Source organism: Sciurus carolinensis, chromosome 14 (genome assembly GCF_902686445.1).
Source record: "Sciurus carolinensis chromosome 14, mSciCar1.2, whole genome shotgun sequence".
Taxonomy (NCBI): Eukaryota; Metazoa; Chordata; class Mammalia; order Rodentia; family Sciuridae; genus Sciurus; species Sciurus carolinensis.
The window spans coordinates 885,295-909,004 of NC_062226.1; the positions used below are offsets into that span (position 1 = coordinate 885,295).

Here is a 23,710-nt window from a genome sequence, read left to right on the forward strand (position 1 = left end):
CCCTCCCCCAGGGCGCGGTCCCGCAGGCGCACGGGAGCGCGCCGGCGCGGGCTGCCGGCGGTCGGCCCTCCGCGGCCATCGATGCCTCGGGGCTCGGAGCGTCGGGCCTGGCGGCTCCACCATAGAGACGCGGGGGCGGCGGCGGGAGCGGCGGCGGCGGAAGCGGCTCGGCGCAGCGCAGCGGGCGGAGGCGCCGCGGTGAGTCCGCCTCGGCCCTGCGGCGCTCGCCGGCGCCCGGCTTACCGGCGCCTGGCCCGGCCTCGCCCCCGTTACCGGCCCTTCCGCCCCGGCGCTGGCCTCGTCCCCAGGGCCGGCCTTGCCCACAGTTGCGAACCCGTCCGCGCCGGCCGGCGAACGGATGTCCCCGCGGCCCGCCTGGTGGCGGTCGTGCGCCCCCGCGCCCCCTGACCCCTGCCCGCACGTCCCCGCCCGGCCAGACCCCTGGGCCTCGGGACAGAGGCCGGGGCCTGCCGGGCCTCCTCTGGGAAGGAAGTCTGCCCCGAGCTGATTCCTAGACCCTGGGGCAGCAAGGTCAGCGACAGGCGCCCAGGGGAGCCACTGGCCCTTCCCTGCCTGGGCTGGGCCTGGCCAGCACAGGCGGCCCAAACCTGCTGACCTACTCTGGCACCCAGATGTCCCCCTGGGCCCCATTCGGAAGGTGTGACCTGGGCCAAAGCCTTTTAGGGTAGACATATCTGGGGTCCAGCGGGCCACCTCAGGCTGCACCAGGCCCATCCGCCTGCTCCAGCGCTCCAGCAGGGCCTGGGGGCAGCAGGGGTCGGGGTTAATGGCTGGGCAGGTGCTTCCTGGAGCTGCAGTGGTCAGGGCAGTGCAGCAGTGCCCACCGCACACACCCGGTCCAGTGGAATTCCCAGCTGGGCGTTTGGTGGGGTTGGAGGGACAGTGGGGCTGCCACAGCTTGAGCTCCAGGCCCTGCGCCTCTCCTGGGGGCTGGGGTAGGGGCTTGGGCTCAGGGCAGCCTTTGGTGGGTTCCAGGGCTGCCTGGGCAGAATGTCACGATGGACGAGGGGGGCACACCCCTGCTCCCTGACAGCCTCATCTACCAGATCTTCCTGAGCCTGGGCCCTGCAGACGTGCTGGCCGCTGGGCTGGTGTGCCGTCAGTGGCAGGCCGTGTCCAGGGACGAGTTCCTATGGAGGGAACAGTTCTACCGATACTACCAGGTGGCCCGTGATGTGCCCCGACACCCAGGTCAGTACTGCACACGCCCCAAAGCCCATTCAGCAGCCACCTGAGAGGCAAGAGCTGTCCGTGCCATGTTCTGAAGCCATGGTGGGACGCTCCTGCTGCCCACCTGCTGGGGCCACTCAGACAGGGAGGGTTTCTGTGAGCTGAGGGGGCACTCCCAGCTGAGTCCTGATTCGAGACCAGCAGGCTCCACACCCCTTGTTCCTGGTGATCCTACTCCTCGAGGTGGCCTTGCCTGTGGGAAAGGAGGCTTGGACCCAGCAGTGACAGTGATGCTGTCCTGCCCACAGCGGCCACATCCTGGTATGAGGAGTTTCGTCGGCTCTATGACATGGTACCCTGTGTCGAGGTGCAGACTCTGAAGGAGCACACTGACCAGGTCCTCCACCTCAGCTTCTCCCACTCTGGGTACCAGTTTGCCTCCTGCTCCAAGGACTGCACGGTGAAGGTGAGGACACCCCACCCAGGTAGGTGGGGCTGGGTGGGAAAGGTTCAGGCCCGAGGTGAGACGGCCAGTCTCTGCATCCAGTGGAGAGGGTTAGCTGGGAAGACGCACTTGAGCTGGGACCTGGAGCCCCAGCCTGGACCACAGGACCCAGCTAGGATGACTGTGCTAACCGCTGGGAGAGGAGGAGGGATAGGGCAGGACTCCCAGGTCCCCTGGGGAGGGATGGGTGAGGCCTGACGGAGTCTCTGCCCCAGGGCCTCTCTAGGCAACCTCAGTGGAGAGGGTCCAGGGCTTCCTGTGCAGCCAGGTGGTGCTCCTGGACCTGGCCAGTCACCCGCTGGCTCCTCTCCTGCAGATCTGGAACAACGACCTGACCATCTCGCTGCTACACAGCGCAGACATGCGGCCCTACAACTGGAGCTACACCCAGTTCTCCCAGTTCAACCAGGATGACTCGCTGCTGCTGGCCTCGGGCGTGTTCCTGGGGCCACACAACTCCTCCTCAGGCGAGATCGCCGTCATCAGCCTAGGTGAGCGTGAGCCTTGGGCTGGGCCACCCCACTGCCTGCTGCCGGCAGCCCGTTCAGCCCTGGCCTCCCCACAGACTCCTTCGTCCTGCTGTCCCGCGTGCGCAACAAGCCTTACGACGTGTTTGGCTGCTGGCTCACGGAGACCAGCCTCATCTCGGGGAACCTGCACCGCATCGGAGACATCACCTCCTGCTCAGTGCTGTGGCTCAACAATGCCTTTCAGGTGCGGGCGGGGCCGGAAGGTGGGCCAGGCTGCGGAAGCTGGAGCTCCCCAGCCTGGCCCGCACCCACCCATGTGCCCTGCCAGGACGTGGAGTCGGAGAACGTCAACGTGGTGAAGCGCCTCTTCAAGATCCAGAACCTCAATGCCAGCACCATTCGCACAGTGATGGTCGCCGACTGCAGCCGCTTCGACAACCCTGATCTCCTGCTGGACCCCGCTGACCAGGCCACACCCCTCTGCCGCGTCTTTGACCTGGGTGGTGACAGTGAAGATGAGGCTGCCAGCCCCCCTTTGCACAGCCCCTGCCCGGGCCGCACCAAGGAGGGCTTGCGGCGTGTGCTGGATGGCGTGCTGGACGGGGACAGGCAGCTATCAGAGCGTGCGCTGGAAACCAGGGTGGCCGAGCTGCTGGCCCAGGGTCACACCAAGCCCCCAGATCGCAGTGCCGCTGACACCAGGAACAAATACCTCATCTTCACCACTGGCTGCCTCACCTACTCGCCACACCAGATCGGTAACAGCAGGCAGGGCCTGCAACACCCAAGTCCTGCCTGGGCCTTCCTCAGTCCCGGAGCCCTCAGGGCAGGACAGCCCATAGGTCACTTGCTCCTGAGGGAATGGGGCTGAGGCATGGAAATGTAGCTGGTGCTGCTCGGCCGGTGACGGGGTGTGTCTGTGGTTCAGACCTGGGGCCCCCAGTGCAGGCACAGCCTGTGGCTCCCTGGGGTGCTCGGGGGTAGGGGTGCCCTGGAGGTGACCTCCCTGCAGCTCTGCTCAGGGCCCTCACCTGGCCTCTCCACAGGCATCAAGCAGATCCTGCCACACCAGATGACAACTGCTGGGCCTGTGCTCGGCGAGGGCCGGGGCTCTGACGCCTTCTTTGATGCCCTGGACCATGTCATCGATGTGCATGGACACATCATTGGCATGGGCCTGTCCCCAGACAACAGGTGGGCCTCTCACAGCGTCCTGGGTGGGGGTGCCTGCAGGTGGCCCATACCCAGCAGCACGCCTGTACCTGGCGCATGCCCCTCGCTCAGGTACCTGTACGTGAACAGCCGCGCCTGGCCCCCAGGCTCTGTGGTGGCTGACCCCATGCAGCCACCACCCATTGCGGAGGAGATTGACCTGCTGGTGTTTGACCTCAAGACCATGCGGGAGGTGAAGCGGGCACTGCGAGCACACCGGGCCTACACGCCCAACGACGAGTGCTTCTTCATCTTCCTGGATGTCAGCCGGGACTTTGTGGCCAGGTGTGCTTGAGTGGCCCTCAGGGCTCCGGGTGGGGACACAGCAGGAGGGTGGCAGGCTCACCCAGGTGCTGTCCTGCAGTGGGGCTGAGGATCGGCACGGCTACATCTGGGACCGCCACTACAACATCTGCCTGGCCAAGCTGCGGCATGAGGATGTGGTCAACTCAGTGGCCTTCAGCCCCCAGGAGCAGGAGCTCTTGTTGACAGCCAGCGATGATGCCACCATCAAGGCCTGGCGCTCACCACGCACAGTGCGTGTCCTCCAGGCCCCACGCCCACGCCTGCGCCCCTTCTTCTCCTGGTTTGCCAGCCATAGGCGCTGAGGGCATGGTGACTCCAGTGCTGGGACCCACAGGGACGAAGCCTGTGGCTCCTCCCTGAGTGGGGTGGAGAAGCTCACGTTAGCCATGCCTTAGGAAGGGGCAGCCTGGCCCCAGCACGCTTGCTCACACAACCTGCTCAAGGCCATCAGGCTCAGCGCTAGGGTGGCCGCTGTGAGCGGCACCATAGACCCCCACATCAGCCTCTTGGCCAGCTTAGGTGCACAGGACACTGGAGGCTCTGCTCCTCACCCACCCCTACCCCTGAGCTGGCTCGGCTCAAGCCCTTGGGACAGTCAGGGCAATCTGCACCCAGGAGTCCTGTGGCTGTGGGTGACCGCCCACTGGTGGCAGAGGGCACCTGGTTTAGGCACCAGGTGCTTGGGAGGGGCCAGTCTGCTGGGCCCATGTGTGCTGCACATGCACGCCACCTCTTCAGGGTCTCGAATAAACAGCTGGCCATAGCACATGGTCGTCCAGTCTCTGTCTGCAGGGAGAGGGCCCCGGGCACTGCTGGCCCACTGCCTGTTGGTAACCACCTTAGAATTCCTCCTGCCAGTGACAGCAGGCCGAAGCAGAAGAGCTGATGCAGGTCTATGTGCCTCGACCTCCGAGATGGCTGTGTGCTCTGCTGTGCCCTGTGCTTATGGCCCCAGGGAGACAGTGGCCGCAGCCCAGGCCAGTGCTGAGGCGGCGTCCTCAGGGAGTTCCCTGGCTGGTGGGGAAGCACGTAGCTGCCTGGAGCTCCAGGGGTAAGGGAAAGGACGAGGTTCAGCAGGGTCAGCCTCCAGTATGACCCAGCAAGGAGTCGCTATACTTGGAGCTCGTGCTGAGCTGCCCTCTGTCCCACCAAAGAGCAGAGAAAGACAACGTGCGGGGAGAAGTGCCTGGTGAGGCAGCGTCTCTCCAGGACAGGGAGCAACAGCAGAGGCTGCCTCAATCGCACAGGATTCAGCCCACTTTCTGCAAGGAAGGGCAAGGCTGAGCTCCGCGTGCAGGTGGGGTTTACAGGGCCTGCAAAAAAAGCAGGCAGAAATGCAGCAAGCATCCCTCAGCATGTTCAAGGGTTGGGGCCATGGACTGCGTCAGAACCACTAGACGTGCGAGGCAATGAAAGGTGGGAGCGACACAGTGGGAATCGGCATGGCCTGCACTCCTTGCTCGGGCCAGTGTCCGTCCCCAGCTCTGCAGAAGCACAGTATAGCACACCAGGCACCTAAAGTCGGGAGTCCAGCACCCACAGGAAGCTGGTGCCAGAGCAACCCAAGTTCAACCAGTTAAAATATGCTACTGAGAAGCTGCAAAACATGAGCAACTCCTGAGGACGTAAGATCTCTCATTTAAAGTGGGAAAGGAGACTAACAGTAGCATCCATTAAAAAAAAAAAAAAAAAAAAAGGGCACTGCAGAACGAAAGCACAGTCAGAACAAAGAAATGCAAAAACAAATTGTGGGAAATAAAAGGCAGATCCAAAAGTTCAATCCAGGACAAATGCTGGACTTCACCTGGTCCAAGATCACGGAGCAGCAGATGGAAGAGAAACGCCGACCACCCCAGAAGCGGAGTGCCAACCCCCATCAACGGGGGCTGTAGGGAGATCGTGTTCAAAGAGAAACACGACCAGACTAGACAAATCCTCAGGAAATTTGTGTTGAGCTTTGAACAAGAAAAGCAACCACAGCTGCAGCTGCATCCCTGAGAAATTGTGGCTCCAGCAAGGACACAGAGGATACCTTAGAACTCAAGAAAGGTTGTGTTCAGGCTAAGATGGAGCAGGCCTGCAAGGCTCTGTCCCCTTGGATGCCGCAGTAAAACCAGGACCTGTGCAGCACCCTGAGAAGAGCAGACCTGCAGAGCAGGAGGAGCCCCACAGCTGGCACCCTGGGACCCACGGCCTGACTCAGCAGACGGCAGCCCAGGGGAAGTCTCTGATGTGAGCACAGGAACGCCCTGGGTTTCCTCGCTTTCCTTTCATGCCCAGGCCCCACGGTGGCTGGAATGGTGGTTTTAGGAATCCAGGAGATCCAAACTGGGTCCTGAGCTGTCCTCACCGTCAGTGCCACTAAGGTTCAAGAGGGAGGGGCCCTGTTAACTTTTCTCCCTTTAGCTCTTGCCACATGGACCCCCATCATGGCCCAGCAGAGGAAGAGCGTGACAAAGCAGGATGACTACAGCCCCACATGTCTGGCTCAAGGACCAGTGGGGAACCCAGAGTGGGGCTCAGGAAGTGGTCCCAAAGAATGGTTTCTGAACACAAGGCTGGTCCTTGCTGCACAGTGATTCTCAAGATCACATCCAAGACAGCCTGCAGGCAGCCCCAGGTCTGCTCTCGAGAGGACCTCGAGAGCAGTGTGGCCTGCCTAATGACAGCATTTCCACAGAGTGGAGGCCAGGTCTAGCTCTCATGAACCTCAGGACATCTGGAAGATGATCCAGAATTGCCTGGCACACAAAGAACTGTGAAAATGTCCTCTGGCAAGGAAAGACTGCACAGTAGCTGAGATGAGAAGAGAGATGCTGAAATCCCAGCACTATGCAAAGGATGCAGAGATGCAGCAGCAGCAAGAGAACAGAGGAGAGAAGCTCTACACAGAAATGGTGGGATCCACAAAGCACTCAAACTCAAATAACCAGACTGCCAAGAAGTCCAGATGCAGCAGGTGGAGACAACAGGCAGCCTGTAGGTGCACATGCCTGCATCGAATAGCATCACCCAGCTGGAATAAGGAGGGAACCAACCATAGCTTAAGGACCTGGGGACAGTAGCCAGAGCAAGAGTGCTTTGCAAAAACACTGGCTAAAAGCTTCCCATGCAGAGGGGGAGTACAAACCTACAAACCCCAACAGACTATTAACCCAAAGGAATCCACACCAGGATGCACCATGAACAAACTGCTGAACATGAAGGCAAACACCAGCACGTGGCCTCCAGGCACTCTGCTCTGAAGGGCTATGGACCTCTCCTCAGGACATGGAGGCTACTGGAAGAGCACATCTTTAACATGCTGGGCAAGAAATTCAACCTGAACTCTACCTTGAAAGTGTCCTTCACAAATCGAGGTGAAATAAATCCTCCAATGAAAGGTAACAAGAGTCTGAGGCAGAGGGCAAGCAGGCAGGCACTGAGCCCCGTGCAGGCACTTCCTGGAAAAGATGCTGACAGCTGAGAGAAGGCAGCACTGCTGGGAATATGGGGGACCTAAGGGAACACATCCCAATTAAAGCAGGCTGTAAAGCTCAGTATGTATTTTGATCCTTAGGACAAACACTACAAGCATTATGCAAAGAGATAGAGTCAAAGAATAGCTAAACTACAATGAAGTACCAAAAAACGCTCAGGTGACCACAGCATCGTAAGCAGGAGAGAGGAAACAGGAAGGGGCCAGCAAGCAGAAAACAAACGTGAAATGGTACACTGAAGTCTTCGCCTGTCAGTCATCACAATATGGGAGCTGTGCTGGGGCTCAGTGGAAGAGCACTTGCCCAGCACCTACGAGGCACTGGGTTCAATCCTCAGCACCACATAAAAATAAATAAATGAAATATAGGTATTGTGTCCATCTACAACTAAAAAATAATTTTTAAATCACAATATCGCCAAAAACCAGGACCCAACTACATGAAGGCCTTGCTGCAGGTACTGACAAGGGCATCACAGGAAAGGATGGAAAAGCATCCCCACAGAAATGCCAATAAAAGGATGTAGGACAGAGCACACCTGGGAAAAGTTCCACCAGGAATGAAGAGGGGCTGAGGATGATGAAAGGGGTTTACCAGGAGGACAGCTGGCCAAAGCCTCACATGCTAGAGCAGAAAGCAGCACATCTGGGAGAAGCGCGAGCCTGCAGTCTCAGGACAGGTAAGAACAGGTAGCTCCCTAGGGTGGCCAAGCAAGGACCCCGACCAGGTGGCTCTGGAGAAGAGAGGTGGACATCAACGTGTGGGGCCATGTCACTCTAGGAGTCACCAGTCTCTCCCCAGCTCCAGGTGGCTTATGGCTGTCTCTGGCAGTCCTTGGCTTGAGGGTGCCACTCCCCTGCCTTCTGGTGCCCGTGACCTTCCATTACCTTCCCTCTGTCCAAATCCCCCATCCATATACACATGTCCTGCTGAATTAGGGCCCACTGTAATGGCCTCCTTTTAACTTGATTACTTTTATAAGGGCCCTACTTCCTGGGTCCTGGGGTTAGGGCTCCAACATACCCATTTTGTGGGGGACGCAATTCAACTCATCCCAACCACCTAACTGGTAAGCATAGAACATTCCAATCCACCGCAGAACAGCTGCACCTGGACACCACCAGACAGACCAGAGTCCAGGTCTGAAGCCAGTCTCTGCACTTCCACCGCTTTATACAAGACAGGTGTGGCCACCTTGCCCACACAACCCTGCCTCTTAGTCAGTTCAGCTGCCTAACAAACACCATGAACTGGGCTCACAGACAATAGGAATTTACTTCTCACAGATCCTGGAAGTCCAAGATCAAGGAAGGTGCTGCAGCTGTAGTGTCTGCTGAGGGCTGTTTCCTGGTTCATAAAAGGCTACCTTTTTGCCGTGACCTCTTGTGGTAGATGGGTCAAGGATGCTGTCTGGAGCCAAGGGCACTAAGGCTCCACCCTTGTGACCTAGTCACCTCTAGATACTATCACACTGGGGATTATGTGTTAACGAATTTTGGGTGGGAGGCAAATATTCAGGCTTAGTCCATTTCTGCTCCTAGAAAAGATTACGTGAGACTGAGTAATTTATAATGGACAGAAGTTTATTGGGTCACAGTTGTGAAGACTGGGGGTCCAAGAGCAAAGGCCTGTGCCTGTGAGGGCTTCCTCCTGGGCAGCCCTTCCACAGCAGCACCCATCCCACCCATGAGGGCAGGCCCCCTTGCCCAGCATCTCTCAGACCCCCTAATACTGTCATGATAACAATCAAGTTTCAACGAATTTTGGCAGGACAGACAATAAAACCACAGCGTTCTGTCCCTGGCCCCCCAAACTCGTGTTCTTGTTACCTATAAAACAAACATTCATCCCAGCCCTAAATCCTAACTTCTTCCAGCACCAACTCAAATGGGCAACGCAGAACCCTGCCTGAGTCAGCCTGGGTGGTACTCGCCATGACTCAGAGGCAAATGCCCTCTCTCTGCGATGGCACGAGTCAGGAGCTTCCAAAGCACAATGGTGAGGCAGGCACAGGATAGACTTCCTACTCCAAAGGAGAGACAGGCAAGGTTCAGGGAGAACAGGGCCCAAGCAGCCCAACCTCATAGGGCAGACCCCACTAACTCCTAAAGCTGGGAAACACTGACTGTCCTGCCTTCCAGACACCCTAAGGGGGGCTGGGCAGCCACCAGGGCAGTGCTCGAGTCTCACATGCAGCTCTCCTAGGCAGGAGCTGTGCCACGGCAGCCCCACAGTTCTGGGGGGCTGCCCCACTGGGCACTCTCTGCTACCCTTGAAACCCAGTTGGAGGCTGTCACCCGCCACCGCCTGCATCTTTCACACCTGCAGAATGAGCACCAAATGGTTACTGCCTGGGTTTATGGCAGTACTTTCTGGATCAGCAGGTTCAGCCACATCTGGGCCCAGCACATGCTGGGTTGGTGAGTGCTGTGCAGGAATGTGGGGGACAGAAACCTCGGGCCTTGAGAGCAGAACCCAAAGTCCCTAAGGTGCCCTAGGCCTCTCCTTTGAAACACTTCCCTCCTCGAGGCCTTGTACTTGGGGCCTGGGGTGGCGGGGCAGCACACCAAGGGATTCCTCTCCTGAAAATGCCTTTTCATTCTCCACTACAGCCAGGCTGAGAAGCCTTCTGGTCTCTAATTCTGCCAACCTTCGAGACCAGAACTCCACATCCACACTGTTCTTCTCCCCTGGCACCTAGCTACATGCAATCCAAGGCTCACGGCACTTGGAACGCTGCGCTGCCTGGAGATTCAGGGGCATACCCCTGAAGTTCCACCTCCCACAAAGCCCTGGGCCAGGACGAAGTCTCCCAAGTCCCTTGCACTCTGAACAAGGCTGGCCTTTCCTGGTTTCCAACACCTGGTCCTCACTTCTGTCTGAGGTCTCACTGGATGCCTTTATTGTCCACACCTGCACCAACACTGAGCTCACGGCCACTGGAGCCACCTGGGAAGTCCAGATGCTGCAGCTGCCACCCGAGCACCCCTGGACGGTCATCTAGTCCTTTCCCAGCCGGCTCCTCCCAATGTTCCCAGCTCCACTCACTATCCAGCTCTAAAGTCACTTTCACATTTTGGGATATTTGTTGTACCAATAACCCTACTCCTGCTACCGACTTTCTGACTATACAAACTTAAGACCAAAACCAGACAAAGATAACACAGGGTCCCTAACTAACCCATGGGAGATGTGATGCCAGAAACCTTGGATGGCATCAGATTCTATACATAGCATGCATTTTCACACATGTGCACACCTGTGGCAAAGCTTGATTTAGAAATCAGACACAATATGAGACTGACCGATGGCACAATAAAAGACATAAAAACGTATCATAATAAAAGTGATGTGACCGTGGTCTCTCTCTTAACCCCCCCACCCCCGTATTTACCTTTTCGCTTAGTGGCTTCTCTTGGCACTTCTGGGTCTCCATCAGCACTCTCTTGCACTGTGGGGTCATGATTCACTAACCAGGGCTACAAGCAAACAGCACTGATACTGCCATGGCTTTGGCTGCCAGTGCCTATGGGTGGGTGGGGCATGTGCACAGACGAGCTGGGTGCTGGGGTGACCCAGAAGACTGGTACAAGGATGGTGTGCAATTTCAACATGCTCCTCAGATGGGCAACACGATTTGAAGCTTATGACCTGCTTATTTCTGGAATTTTCCATTTAACACTTCTGGACTGCAGCTGAACAAGAGTAACACGTCATGGAAAGTGAAACCACAAATAAGGGACTACCATACAAAAAGAACCACAGATGAATACACCTCACACACACAAGCCAGAGACTCAGCAGAACATGAACTCAAACACAGCAGCAGGTAACAAACAGCATGGCCCCACCACACAGGTCCCTCCAGGAAGGCAAGGCTGGGCCGTCAGGGCAGGTCACCACAGTGCAGTACAGAAGGCCGGCAGCATGAACTCCCTCCTCCTCATGAGAATAAGCACTGACAAAACAAGGCCAAGTAAAGAAAACCAAAACTCCAGCTGGCATGGTGGTGCATGGGACCCCGACACCTCAGGAGGCTGTGGCAGGAGGGTCCAGAGTTCCAGGTCAGCCTCGGCAATCAGCCAGACCCTGCGTCAAAATGAAACATGAGAAGGGCTGGGTGCAGCTCAGTGGTGGAGCACCCTGGGTGCAACCCCCAGCGCAAACCAACTCCTGGCAAACTACAAAGAGCAGGGAAGCTGCTCAACGTGATGAGTGCCCAACAAAGCCTACACCGCCACACTTCCAGAGAGGACCCTTCACAAGCCCAGCCTCCTGCCTTGTGCCTCATGCCAGCCGGGGAACGAGGGGAGTGAATGGACACCTCAGGGAGACAGCACCGCGCACTCCTCACGAGGACCAAGCACTGACCCTTCCCAGTGCCCTGAGCACGTGGACCGTGCAGCGGGGCTCCACTTGGGTGCAGCACTTCTGGAAGGTGTCTGTCAGTCCTAGGAGCTCACATGTGCTCGCCAAGCCAGACATGGTGATGCATGACTCCAGCCCCAGCTGCTGAGAGGCTGAGGCAGGAGGATCCCTGGAGCCCAGGCACCAGAGACCGGCCTGGGCTGCACAGTGAGGACCTGTCTCAAAAACAAATCAACAGGGAAGACAGATTCCTTTACTGTGTGACCCGGCAGCCGACCCCTGAATACTCTGCCCTGGAGAAGTGGACCCGCTCCTCTGACACAAACGTCACAGCAGCTCTATTCACAACTGTGAAGATCCAAATAAACACAGCAAAACAACGCAGATACGCTTCCGGGGACGAACAGACTCCCTGTGTCACCCGCGCGCTGACACTGCAGCAAAGCAGGGCAGTGGCACCTCGACTCAAGGGCGTGCGCCATAGGATGCACAGCTCCACTCACAGAGCAGCCAGGGAGGACGGGGAGTGGCACCAGGGCAAGCCTGGAAAGGGCAGGGGCCTGGAGGATGGAGCCCAAGTGGGCGAGAATTCACAGAACTGCACCAAAAGGAGAAAAGACATACTTGTACTATGAGAGACTTTAAAAAGCCCTTAGGGAGAAAATTCATTTTACCTGAACAAAGAATGGCAGACAAGCAGCAGATGTTGAAGCAGCAGATCCAGGTGACAGGATCGTAGTAGCTTCAAAGTGCTAGGAGAAATCACCCACCAGAAAGCTAAGCCAGGTAACCCACACCAAGAAAGAGGGCAAGACAGGCTGGCGCAGTGGGGCACAGCCACGGTCCCGCCCTCGAGGCCCAGGTGGTGGCTTGCGCCCGGCGGGTACACAGCCTGGGCACAGGAAGTCTTGGCCCTTGGGGAAAGGATGTTCTTTCTCAAGACAAACAAGACAGAGTGGCTGGGACACAGAAACACCCCCAATGCTGGCACCACTCCCCTGTGCCTTACAGTGTGCTGGAAAGACACGGTGGGCCTAAGCTGCAGCCAACACAGGGAGCACAGAAGACCAATGGGGCGTGCCTGAGAATTCACTGAAGGGAGTGAGCACCGAGTCCGGGCACCTCAGGGCACTGAACCCGGGGGTGTGGCTCAGAGGCGGAGCTTGCCCAGCATCTGCGGGAGCCCCCGGGTTCACCCCCAGCACCAGAAAAGAAAGATAAGAAGTTAAACATACAGCCCAGGGGCTCTACTCCCAGGCAGGGCAAGTTGAAAAATGAAAGCACAACCAGGTGAAATGGAGCAAATGTTGAGAGAACATCTTCAGGGTGACCAGCAAAGGGAAACCACCCAAATGCCCCTCGACTGAGTGGAGAAACCAATGTTCCCCCACTTCCAACTGTAAGGAAGTGAGACTCTGGAACCACGCTGGGTGCCAGAGCCAGGTCCGCACCACCACAGGGCTGTCCACAGTGGGCAGACCTGCCAGGCAGAGGTGGACCTGAGGCAGTGAGCCTGAGGGAGAGGACAGACTGGCCGCTGTCTGGTTCTTTTTCTTTCTTTCTTTGGGTGCTGGGGATCAAACCCAGGGCCTTGTGCTTACAAGACAAGCTCTCCACCAGCTGAGCTATCTCCCCAGCCCCCGCTGTCAGGTTCTTTTTCAGTAAAGTGCCCTAAAACTAGAGATGATGGTGACACTATAAACTGGGGACCCAGGGTGTGAGCAGAGTCCGACGACGCCTCCCTGGGGGAGGCTGTGGGCCAGCCTACTCACAGATCTTCCTGGAGGACCTTCTCCTGCCACTGCCCTCCACCTCTCCCGCTTCAGCTGCACCCCAGCCCCTCTGCACTGGGGTGGGGACCGTCTGGCTTTCCACCAGGTTCTCCATACCCATTGCCCCTGCAGGGTGAGGTCGGGAGGACAGCTTGCCTCCCAGGACAGCAGAGACACCTGCAAGAGATCCCCTTTCACTCCCAGCCCCTTCCCCAGACCAGCAGCCCGACAGGTGGGCAGCTCACTACCTCCACCCTTTTCTGCTCAGTTGCCACTTCCTGACCCACTTCCCACTTGCAAAATGGATTAGAGCTCTTTGCTGTGGCCTTCTCCCAGCTTTGTCCCCACTCCTCTCACTTTGTAGCTCCATTTCTTTTTATCTTTCTTCTTTTGTGTGTGTGCTCACACATACCAGGGAAGAGACCCAGGGCCACATGCACTGCCATTGAGCTACACCCCAGTCTATTTCCTCCTCCTCCTCCTTTTTTTTCATTTTGGAAGTGCTGGGGAAGAAACCCAGGGCCTCATGTATGCTAGGTCCTGGTGCTCTATGACTTAGCTATATTCCAGCCCTTCTGGGTTTTTTTCCAATTTTATTTTGAGACAGGGTCTCAGTAAGTTGCCCAGACTGGCCTTGAACCTGGATCCTCCTGCCTCAGCCTCTAAATAACTGGGATCATAGGTCTCCACCAACATAACCAGCTTCCTTTTCCTTTCAAGGGAGAGAAAATGACACCAATGATCCCCCAGCTTTAACCTGAATTCATTCTAAGAATAGACATTACATATAAATTCCCAAACACAGAAACTCTCTGTATTAAAAATAAAACTGCCTGAGATCCCAGTAACTCAGGAGGCTGACAGAAGAACCTTCAGTTTGAGGCCAGTCTCAGCAACTTAATGAGGCCCTGTCTCAAAAAGTAAAAAGGTCTAGGGATGTATCTCCGGGTAAAGCACTCCTGGGTTAAACCCCAGATACCAAAACACATAACAAAACAAAACTTTAAAACCAATATTCAACTGATCATATCTAAATTTTCAATTTCTGCACATAAACACCACAAACATATTTTGCCAGGCACAGTGGTGCACGCCTGCTCGGGAGGCTAAGGCAGGAGGATCTCGAGTTCAAAGTCAGCCTCAGCAACAGTGAGGTGCTAAGCAACTCTGAGACCCTGTCTGTAAATAAAAGACAAAATAAGGCTGCAGATGTGGCTCAGTGGTTGAGTGCCTCTGAATTCAATCCCAGTTACCCCCCGAAAATAAAAATAAAATACAAACGTATTTCAAACCAAGGACTAGCACCCAGGGAGATGACCAGCCTGTACCAACCAGGAGGAAACCAGGTTCAACATCCCAGTAGAACAGTGAACACAGACAAAAGCTGACGATTCCTGTAGGAGGATCCCAAATGAGTAATGAACCTAATAGAGGTCTGACCCCACTGTGTCCTTGGGGAAATGTAAGTGAGGATGGACCGTCCACACACAGTAAAGTCTGATGACATGAAGCACTGCAGGGACAGAGGGGTGGGCACCTGCCCCAGAGCAGGTCAGCAGCATCTAAGAAGAGGAGACACTGTGGCCCAACTCTCCGGGTCCACAGAAGGCAGCCGGGTCTGCACCGTTGCTCATAGTCATCGAGAACTCGACACGGTCTCAGGAGAAGGGAGCAGGTTGTGTCGTCCAGCAGCACATCACACATCAGCCGAAGTCCACACGGGCTTAGGACGGGTGAATGAGACGCCCAGGCACCTGCCCACGCTTCAGGGCATGGTTCTACACACTGTAGAGCACACGCTCCGAAACCCAGGCAGAACGGGGAGCGGCCATCGTGGGAACAGCGAGCAGGACAGCACACCCCAACCCCAGCAGCCCTAGTGCTCATCCTCACTGGCTCTCTGTGCCTTTCTACCTGGTGACAACTCAAAATGCCCAGTGAGGGTGGGGGAGGTCACACCTCCTTCCTGCTGATGACACACTAGCAAGCCTGGCGGCACAGCCTGGGCCTGAGCAGAGCACCACACCCACACCCCACCTACTCAGTCTTGGGAACAAGCCAGGCCAGGATCCTTGAGGGAGCTCCCTGCTCGCAGGGAGGCTGGCAGGGACCATTTCTGCCATGCTGCTTGACAAGGTCTGAGCATGGGGAAGGGCTTGGCAAGGCCACCTAGGGGAACCCGCGAGTTGCTGGGCCTGGCTCCCGGCAGGAGGCTGCCCCACTACAGCCAGGCCCAGGATGGGATCACACGTGGCCCTGTCCTCATGGGAACCTCTGGGGAGCTGGCAGGGTGTAAGAACAGGGAAGGCAGCCCCAGGGTGTAAGGAACAGAAAAGGCCCCTGGGAAAGGAGGAAGGTTCTAGAGGGTCACCACTGCCCAGGCTGGTAGCCACTGGCAAGCTGGAGCCAGAAGGACACAACTCACCACAGAGGTCTGAACAGTTTAATAGTGATTTCTCCTCAGCCTGCTGGTGCAGCCAACATGGGGCAGCCTGGGCACCTCTTGCCAGCCTGGCCAGCACAGGCTCCTGTCCAAGAGCACTGGGTTTCCAGGGCCCCTTCTCTTCAGGGCCACACTCTGCAGACAGAGGCCCTGCTCCAGCACAGACCACGCTTCCTCTCTGCTGACCACACCGAAGGCACACTCCTGATGCTCGGGCAGCTCTGAAGCCCTCACGAGAGCAGCTCCCCTCTGGGCACCCTGCCCGGCGACTCTCCCTACACTGCACAGGAAACAGGGAGGGCAGTTCTGATGGGAATCAGAAGTGCCCTGGCCAGTCCCACCAGGGCCCTGGGGTGAGTCATCCCAGGGTCTCTCCACAGTCTCTGCCAGCTGAGGACTGGCCAGCAGCTCCTTTCCCGTGTAACAGTGAGCGTGGCTGCAGGCTGAGGCCTCCCCAGCACCTGCACCCAGACTGCCTGCCCTGCGTGGCAGGGCTCTAGGCCAGCCTGGCAGCTCCTCGCTGAGCTCCTGTGCTTGCTGTGGGATGGCTACAGCCCAGTCAGGTCCACAATGGCCTTGATGAAGATGGCATCATCTCGCACGTAGGAATTTTTGGCCTCCATCTTGGATACGGGACAGAAGAGGGGGCAGCCGCTGGCAATGTTCATGTCACTGACCGGCCTCTGGAAGGAGGATGAGGTTATGTCGGGCCTGAAGGCATCGATCACATGCTCCCGGTTGTTCTGGTCCAGCAGCATCAACGTCACCTGCCAGGAGGCAGCCCAGGGAGGGGGACACATACCCATGAGTCACCCAAGGCCTCCTGTGTCTGGCTCCCAGGAAACCTGAAGTGGCTACACTCTCCCAGAGCAGAGCACTTGGGCACCCTGGCCCCAACATGCTCGGCCACTTGCTCAGGAATGTGCCCATGCTGGCACCTGTGTGTCCTGACACCTGGAACCGCAGGCCAAAGAGGGGTTACTCCCTGTGCCACTTCTGAATAGCACTGACAAAGCAGCACGCTGCCCAGCTGGAGGAAAGCACTTCTGGGGAGAACCTGAGACACCACTGGCTTGGCTATAGACTGCTCAGGGCCCTGGACCTCCTGCTGCCCCCTCTGCTGGCTGCTGGAAGCATGGTGGAGGGAAGGGACCATCCTCATTTCAACCTGGTCTCAAGCTTCCATTCCTCGGCCAACATGGACCTGGTTTCAAATGCTCAATCAAACCCAGACAGCTCTGTGGCTGCTGCCTTCCTGTGGAGTGCCCGCTCTCAAACACTAGTGGGGCCCACAAAGCCAGCTGCCATGTCAGGGCCAGGCCTAAGAAATCATGGAAGGGACTAGAAACCACCAGAGCACTCCACTGCAGCACCACAGCCCATGCACCTGCTGTACCCGGGGACTCCCAGGTGCTCCCCCAGCCAAGGGATGGCCTCTCACACCTTCTGGTTGAAGGGCCACCGCAGGAGGGCGTCATTGGGGCCTTTCATCACCACAAAGAAGAGAGACAGATGTGTTCCTCTCCCGGTGCCATCACCGTTCAGGTAGACGCGCAGACACATCTTGTAGCCATACCTGCTGGTGTAGAAGGCTGGAGAGACGGGAGAGCCAGTCAGGCGGGAGCATTCTTCCTGCCAGGAGGCCCTCCCGCAGAGACAACCCCAGGAGAAACAACGGCTTCCAGAGCAAGAGGGGATGTGTTCTTACACTATGCAGTTAGTTGCTAATGAAAATAGTGTTTATTTTTCATGATTAGAATAGCAATTTTGGGAACCCTAAATGTTACTCCTAATCTTGCAAGGCACTAAATAACCATGAACCTGGAGGTGGGGAGCAATGTGGCAAGAACCACCCACTCCAGCATCTGGGGCCACAGATGGGAGCCAACCTGCCTCAGGAGAAGCCGCCACTGGGTGGAGGCCCAGAACGAGCTGGAGGTACTGTCCCTCGCGCCGACAGGTGCAGAGTCATGAGCAATAGTTGGAACACGGCTAAGCTACGTGGAGCATGACATGCCAGTCAGGGGCTGTGATGGCTAATTCAGTGTAAATGGACTGGTTAAGGAATACCTAGAGAGCTGAGAAAGTATTATCTGTGGGCCTGTCTGTGAGGGTGTTTCCATAGGAGACTGAAGGGTAAGTGGAGGGCCGAGTGGGTCCACCCTCAACCTGGGTAGATCAAACCAGCCGGGACCAGAAAGAACAAAGACAGGAAGGCAGGTGGTTCTGTAACCTGGTCCACTTCACCTTTGAACATAGCTCTGAGGCTTATTTTCAAAAGGGACAAGTTTTCCTTCTCTTCTTCTCCCTCTCCCCCTCCCTAACCTGGGGGCAGGGACCAAGATTACCCTGAGCTATTAGGTGCTCCACAGGAAGAAGATATCTGCCAGGATCTAGGAACTGAATATCTCCCAACTTAACAACTGAATGTCAACACACCACCAGAGCCTCCTGGGACCCCCTGTCAGGGCACACCTGGAATGTAGCCTTTGAAGAGCTCCTTTAAAATCCCCCTGTTCCTGCTGATGGGTACAATCACAGCCTCTGGGACAGGAGTCCCCTGTGCTTCTCCTTTGCTAGCAAAGCAACAAAACTTCTTCTTCCGTGTCCTTGTGAGTGTTCTTGTTATTGAACTGGCATTGGAGACGAGGCCTACCTACCCTGGAGCTGGGACACCCATCCTCCCCACCCATGGACATCAGAGATCCAGGCTCTCTAGCTTTTGGACTATGGGACTTGAGTCTGAGGCCCTGGGGTTCTAAGGCCTTCAGACTTCCAGTACCCAGGGTCTCTAGTCTGAAGGCAAGCCTGCAGCCTCTGTGACCGGTGAGGCACTTCCCCTAGCGAGCCCCTCTTGTACATTATGTACTCATCTGCTGTGCTGTGGATCTGGAATGTCCCCGTGGCCCACGTCCTGAAGGTTTGGTCCCAAGCCTGTGGCACTGCTGGTAAGTGGTGGAAACTATTAGGTGGGGGCCTAGGGGGAGGTCTTCCAGTTACTGGGGATGGGCCCTCAAAGGGAGAGTAGCCCTCAGCCCTTCCTCTCTTTTGTCCTCTCCAGCCGTCAGAGGAGTTCTGCTCCACCACTGGCTTCTTACCATGATGTGCTACACAGGCCCAATCCATCATGGACCGGAGCCTTCAAAACTCTTGAGCCAAAATAAACCTTTCTTTTCTCTTTTTTCCTCTTTGGGATTGAACCCAGGGACTGGCACACTCTAGGCAAGTGCTTTAACACTGAGATGCGTCCCTAGCCCTCCATCTTCCCTCTTAAGGAAGTGCTGACACACAGTACCCGACTGCTGTCCCCTGGAGCACCCAGGCAGCTCCACCCTGCCAACAGCAGCTCCCCTCCTCCCTCCAAGACAAATGCAGACCCATCCCCAGTCCTGACAGCACGGTACAGAGCCGTCTCAGAGCACTCCCTTTCAGCTCTTCCCAAGACAAACTTGCTCTTTCAGTCTCACCCCAAGGAGGACAGCGTGTGCATTTTGCTCATTTCTGGCCCTTGCTGAAGGCACTGCAGGATGTACCACACAGGATGGTGGTGTAGGTCCCTCAAGAGCAGGGCCAGCATGCCAAGGCCACCCAACGAGGGGGGCCTCAGCCTCTCAGCCTCAAACCCCAGAACCTACTGTTTCAGCGGCAGGTTCCCTAAGAAAACACAAAAATAAAGTGCACTTGAGGGCATGTTCTGGCAGATGATGTCCAAGTCTGCGCCAATGACTGGGCCTGAGCAGGAACAATGGCCAGGGCCATCGCACCAACTCGGGAGGGCTTCCAGGCACAGAAGTGGGGTGCTCTGAAGTACACAAGGAGGAGGCAACAGCAGCACGTTGAGAAGCACAATCCTGGCAGGAGCAACCTTGTCACAGAAACGAACTTGCCCACAGATGGACAGCCCTCTGGCCCACAGTAATGCCTTCCAGAGGAGACCCAGAGCACCCTCAAGAGACCTCATGGGCAGAGGCACATCCTCACAGGCCTCCAGTTTGCAGGAGACACCAGAAGCAGACCTGCAGGGATCGGCTAGCTCAGCCACCGACACCCAAGACAGCCAGGTCCTTCCTGTGCTGGCCCATCTTCCATCACCATCCCCTTATGCCCTCTGCTCACCCACAGTGGCAAGGGGTACACCCTGTGAGCAGCCAGCGGGCATTCAGCAGCTCCTTACGTTGCCCAGATCACCACCCTCAGGGAGTGCAGGTACCCCTGGTGTCAGCAGGGATATGCCCAGTCCTGCCCTGGGAGTCACTCCATGCGGCCACTGGGGCAGGGGACACAGGTGTACAAAAATGCAGCAGCATAGCTGCTCTGGAACAGCACCTGGGGAGAAGATGGCAGGGGTGCGGCCGGCCACAGCCTCCTGGCGCTTCCTGGCAAAGTCTGAGATCTTCCAGATAAAGATCCCATCGTAAGTGGATGCCTCCAATTCCAGCACCTTCTGCTCCAGGTCAGCCATGGCCAGGTCCTTCAGGCCAATGCTCCTCTCCAGCTGCTGCACCTGCAGGGCAGTGGTCACATGTGCCATGAGCCCCAAGCCCCTACCTCCCATACCCAGCAGTCCCAGGAGGACAGCCACCCCAACTCCCTTGGTTCAGCTCCTCCTAGGTCTGCTCCCTCCAGGTCTGAAGTGAGGCTCCAAGTCCACACCGAAGGCTCTGGGCCTGCGTGTGCCCAGGAGCTGCACAGTACCAGGTACGTGATACTGCTGATGCACACTTCCAGGCCATCAGACCCTGCGACCCTTCAAGTCAGTTTCCTCAGGGAATGCAAAAGTAGGAGGCCACAGTCCAAGGCAGGCACCGTGCACAGCTGAGGTTCTGTGCTACCCAAGCTGCAAAGCTGATGAGCCATGAGACCCCACCAGGCACAGACCTTGTTGCTCAGGGCTTCGATCTTGTCCTGGTCTAGCCGGTGCTGCCTGCTGCAGGCCTCGGCAGTCACGGCCACCCTCTCCACCTCTCGGTTCAGGACACAGACAATGTTCTCAAAGGTAGCCGTCTTTTGCTCCAGGGTCTGGCACCGCTGCAGCAGCTCTGGCTGCACCTGGCTCTGGCACCCTGGGAGAGCCTGTGCCTCCAGGAGGGAGCCCAGCAGCAGGGCCAGGTGCTCCCGCAGCTGCTCTGCCTCGTGCTCCTGCAGCCCCTCAGCCTCCACCTGCAGACATAGGGCACGAAGCTTCAGCCACCACATCCACGCAGCGCTGGCCATGAGAGCTGTTGAGCTGTGGGCCTCATTCCACTGAAGGCAGAGGGCCATCAGGACACAGGAATACCCAGGACTAGCAACAGCTGGGCTCAAACATTTTTTTCCTTTTCTATGTGATGATGTTTAATCGGCTACTGTCCAAAAGTATGTTTCAAAAACACAAAGCCAGGGCTAGGGAGATAGCTCAGTCGGTAGAGTGCTTGCCTTGCAAGCACAAGGCCCTGGGTTCGATCCCCAGCACCGCAAAAAAAAAAAAAACCCACAAAGCCTGAGTCAGGTGCAATGGCCACAACTGTAATCCCAACAGCTTGGGAGGCTGAGGCAGGAGGATCTCAAGTTCAAAGCCAGCCTCAGCAAAAGTGAGGCACTAAAAGCAAGTCAGTGAGACCTTGTCTCTAAATAAAATACAAAACAAGGCTGAGGATGTGGCTCAGTGGTCGAGTGCCTCTGAGTTCAATTCCCAGTACCAGAAAAACAAAAACAAAAAAACAAAACAAAGCTTCCTTTGTAACTTGCTTTTAAAATAAAAAGGAAGCTGGGCAACGTGGTGTACCTCTGTAGTTCTGGCACGCAGGCAGCTGATGCAAGAGGGTCACTTGAGCCCAGGAGTTTGAGGTGAGCCTGGGCAACATAGTGAGACCCTGACTCAAAACAAAATTAAAATGCAAAGGAAAAAGTACCATTAAAAAACAGTTGCCGGGGGCTGGGGAGATAGCTCAGCTGGTAGAGTGCTTGCCTTGCAAGCACAAGGCCCTGAGTTCGATCCCCAGTACCACAAAAAAAAAAAAAAAAACAAAAAAACAAACAGTTGCCGGGGCTGGGCTGGGGCTCAGTGTAAGGCACTGGGTTCGATCCTCAGCACCACATAAAAACACAAATACATAAAATAAAATAAAGGTATTCTGTCCATCTAAAACTTAAAAACAAGAGGCAGGGGAACAAAAATACACTCATTTGTGTACCCAGTTAGAGGTGCAGAGGGTGCTACAAGGCTGCCCTTGACACCTGGCCTATCTTCAAGGCAAAAAGTCGTTGAGACCAGGATGTGTGTGATGCGGAAAGGTGGCCCTCAGCAGCCTGGTGGCTTTACCAGCAGGGGTATCAGGGATGGGTCAACAAGGTCACCACCAACACTGGAGCCCCCGGTGAACTCACAATGGGTTCGAGTTAGTCCGAGTACTGAAGAGGCCCGGCAACAGGGACCACTATTTACCACTGCTCAACGCTGAAGGCTACATGACGAGTCATCAGACAGGACCCCACCATGACGGCTGCCACCATGAGTGCTGCCCAGATCATCCTCCAGAGGAAGAGGCATCGGCTGGTGGACACCATCCCCAGACCTCCAAGCACTCGGGCTGCCCACCCACCCAGCACCCCACGAGGGAACGCCAGAGTCCAGACCTCAAGGGGCTCTCACTGTACAGAACAAGTGGGAGAGACACAAAGACGTGACTGTGACATCAGGATGAAAATGGAACAGGGACAGGTGAGGCTGTGGGTAGAGAAGAGGTTCTCACGGACAGGCGTACACTGAAGTCTGAGGGAGCCTGGGACGCTGGCGGGTCAAGGGCCTAGGGTGGGAACAGGCCAGCAGTCACCAGCAGAGGTCAGGGGCCACGGCGGGGGAGGGGTGAGGATGGAGAAGCAGCGAGGACAGACCAGAGCACAGGCACCGTGAAGGACGAGGCGGACAGAACGGTCCTCAGAGGTGTGTGCATGGCAGGCAGGATGCATCTGCCAAGTCAAGCACCTGTCACTGGTGTGAAGTCTGGGATCACAGGGGCATCTGGCACGACTGCCAGGCACAGGGGCTTTGGCTGAACAACCAGGTGCGGGTGGTGCTCTTTTCTGGGTGAGATGGAAGGCAGGGGGATGGCAACATGAGGCAAGCTGGCTGTGGTGAATACGGAATGCCCACTAAGCGTCCAGGGAAGCCCAGGCACCCGTGGACGCACACATTTAGTCAAAGCCAGGGCACTGTGAAATCTCCAAGAGAATGAGAGTGAACGCAGTCCCAGGCTGGACCTGGGGCCTGAGGGCAGGAGGAGGGTGCCACAAGGGAGGCCTAGGGAGCAAGCAGGAGGCTGGGGACCAGGAGAAGCTGCGCTGCAGGCTGAGTGAAGACTGCCCAGGATGAGGGGCAGGCTTGCCCAGTCCTCACTGTGGGTCCCAGGACTCACCATCTCGGGGCAGCCAACAGAACGGAATCTGCAGGGGACTCGGCACTTGCCACATGTCCTGATGTGGTCCTGAAACTGGAGGGGTGAAAGGGATGAAGTCGCCAGGGAAGCCTCTGCTTAGGTGCATCCCACTGCACCCCTTCTGCACTGGCCATGTCAGGATTTACACAAGGGACCACTGGCCCTACCCTCACGGGCTAACTCTTACACAGAATAAAACCTGACACCTGTCCAAAGTTGTGTGTGCGCACACACTGGCCACCCGTCCCGTCAGTGACTGAGGTAGGCTAGCACTTCAGGAAGCCTGTGGAGAGTCCAGGCGTTCATGAGGAGGTCTGTGCCCCACACAAAGCAGCCATGCCTGTCACCTTCAGCTGCAAGGAGGCATGGCACTGAGGCTCTGCGGTCTTGGGGGAGATACATGGGCCTACAACCTAGAAGTGCCAGAGGATAGGCCAGGCCCTTGCCAACACTGAGCATGTGCCAGGACAGAATGGCAAAGATGGATCACAGACGGGTGCTTGAGACCCAGGAAGAGGCTCCACTGCACAGACATTCTGCACACTATGC

The 23,710-nt window shown here is 56.8% G+C and overlaps 2 protein-coding genes across 12 annotated transcripts in view; one reads left to right on the forward strand and one right to left on the reverse strand.

The window, feature by feature from the left end:
* The first annotated feature begins 15 nt into the window (after positions 1 to 15).
* Fbxw5 (F-box and WD repeat domain containing 5) lies at positions 16 to 4,755 on the forward strand. 3 transcript variants are annotated; one of them, XM_047525359.1, is made up of 9 exons: positions 16 to 198; positions 997 to 1,212; positions 1,500 to 1,657; positions 2,013 to 2,187; positions 2,262 to 2,410; positions 2,495 to 2,924; positions 3,213 to 3,360; positions 3,469 to 3,663; positions 3,743 to 4,755. In XM_047525359.1, the coding sequence occupies exons 2-9, from the start codon at positions 1,020 to 1,022 to the stop codon at positions 3,984 to 3,986; spliced, it is 1,692 nt and encodes a 563-aa protein (XP_047381315.1). In that variant the 5' UTR covers positions 16 to 198; positions 997 to 1,019; the 3' UTR covers positions 3,987 to 4,755. The 3 variants fall into 3 exon arrangements, with proteins under 3 accessions (XP_047381315.1, XP_047381313.1, XP_047381314.1); XM_047525357.1 differs by having other exon boundaries at positions 28 to 198; positions 3,451 to 3,663; positions 3,743 to 4,749; XM_047525358.1 differs by lacking the exon at positions 16 to 198 and adding an exon at positions 213 to 531 and having other exon boundaries at positions 3,451 to 3,663; positions 3,743 to 4,750.
* A 3,970-nt stretch (positions 4,756 to 8,725) lies between these two features.
* Positions 8,726 to 23,710, reverse strand: part of Traf2 (TNF receptor associated factor 2) — a 34,944-nt gene continuing 19,959 nt past the window's right edge. For 8 of the 9 annotated variants that reach the window (XM_047525187.1, XM_047525185.1, XM_047525186.1 and 5 more), the window contains 5 exons: positions 23,141 to 23,215; positions 20,625 to 20,906; positions 20,073 to 20,250; positions 17,190 to 17,338; positions 8,726 to 16,513 (listed from right to left, as the gene is read on the reverse strand). In XM_047525187.1, coding sequence (XP_047381143.1) covers positions 16,295 to 16,513; positions 17,190 to 17,338; positions 20,073 to 20,250; positions 20,625 to 20,906; positions 23,141 to 23,215 — 903 coding nt within the window. In that variant the 3' untranslated portion in view covers positions 8,726 to 16,294. The remainder of the gene's footprint in view (positions 16,514 to 17,189; positions 17,339 to 20,072; positions 20,251 to 20,624; positions 20,907 to 23,140; positions 23,216 to 23,710) is intronic. The other variant, XM_047525189.1, reaches the window with a different exon arrangement.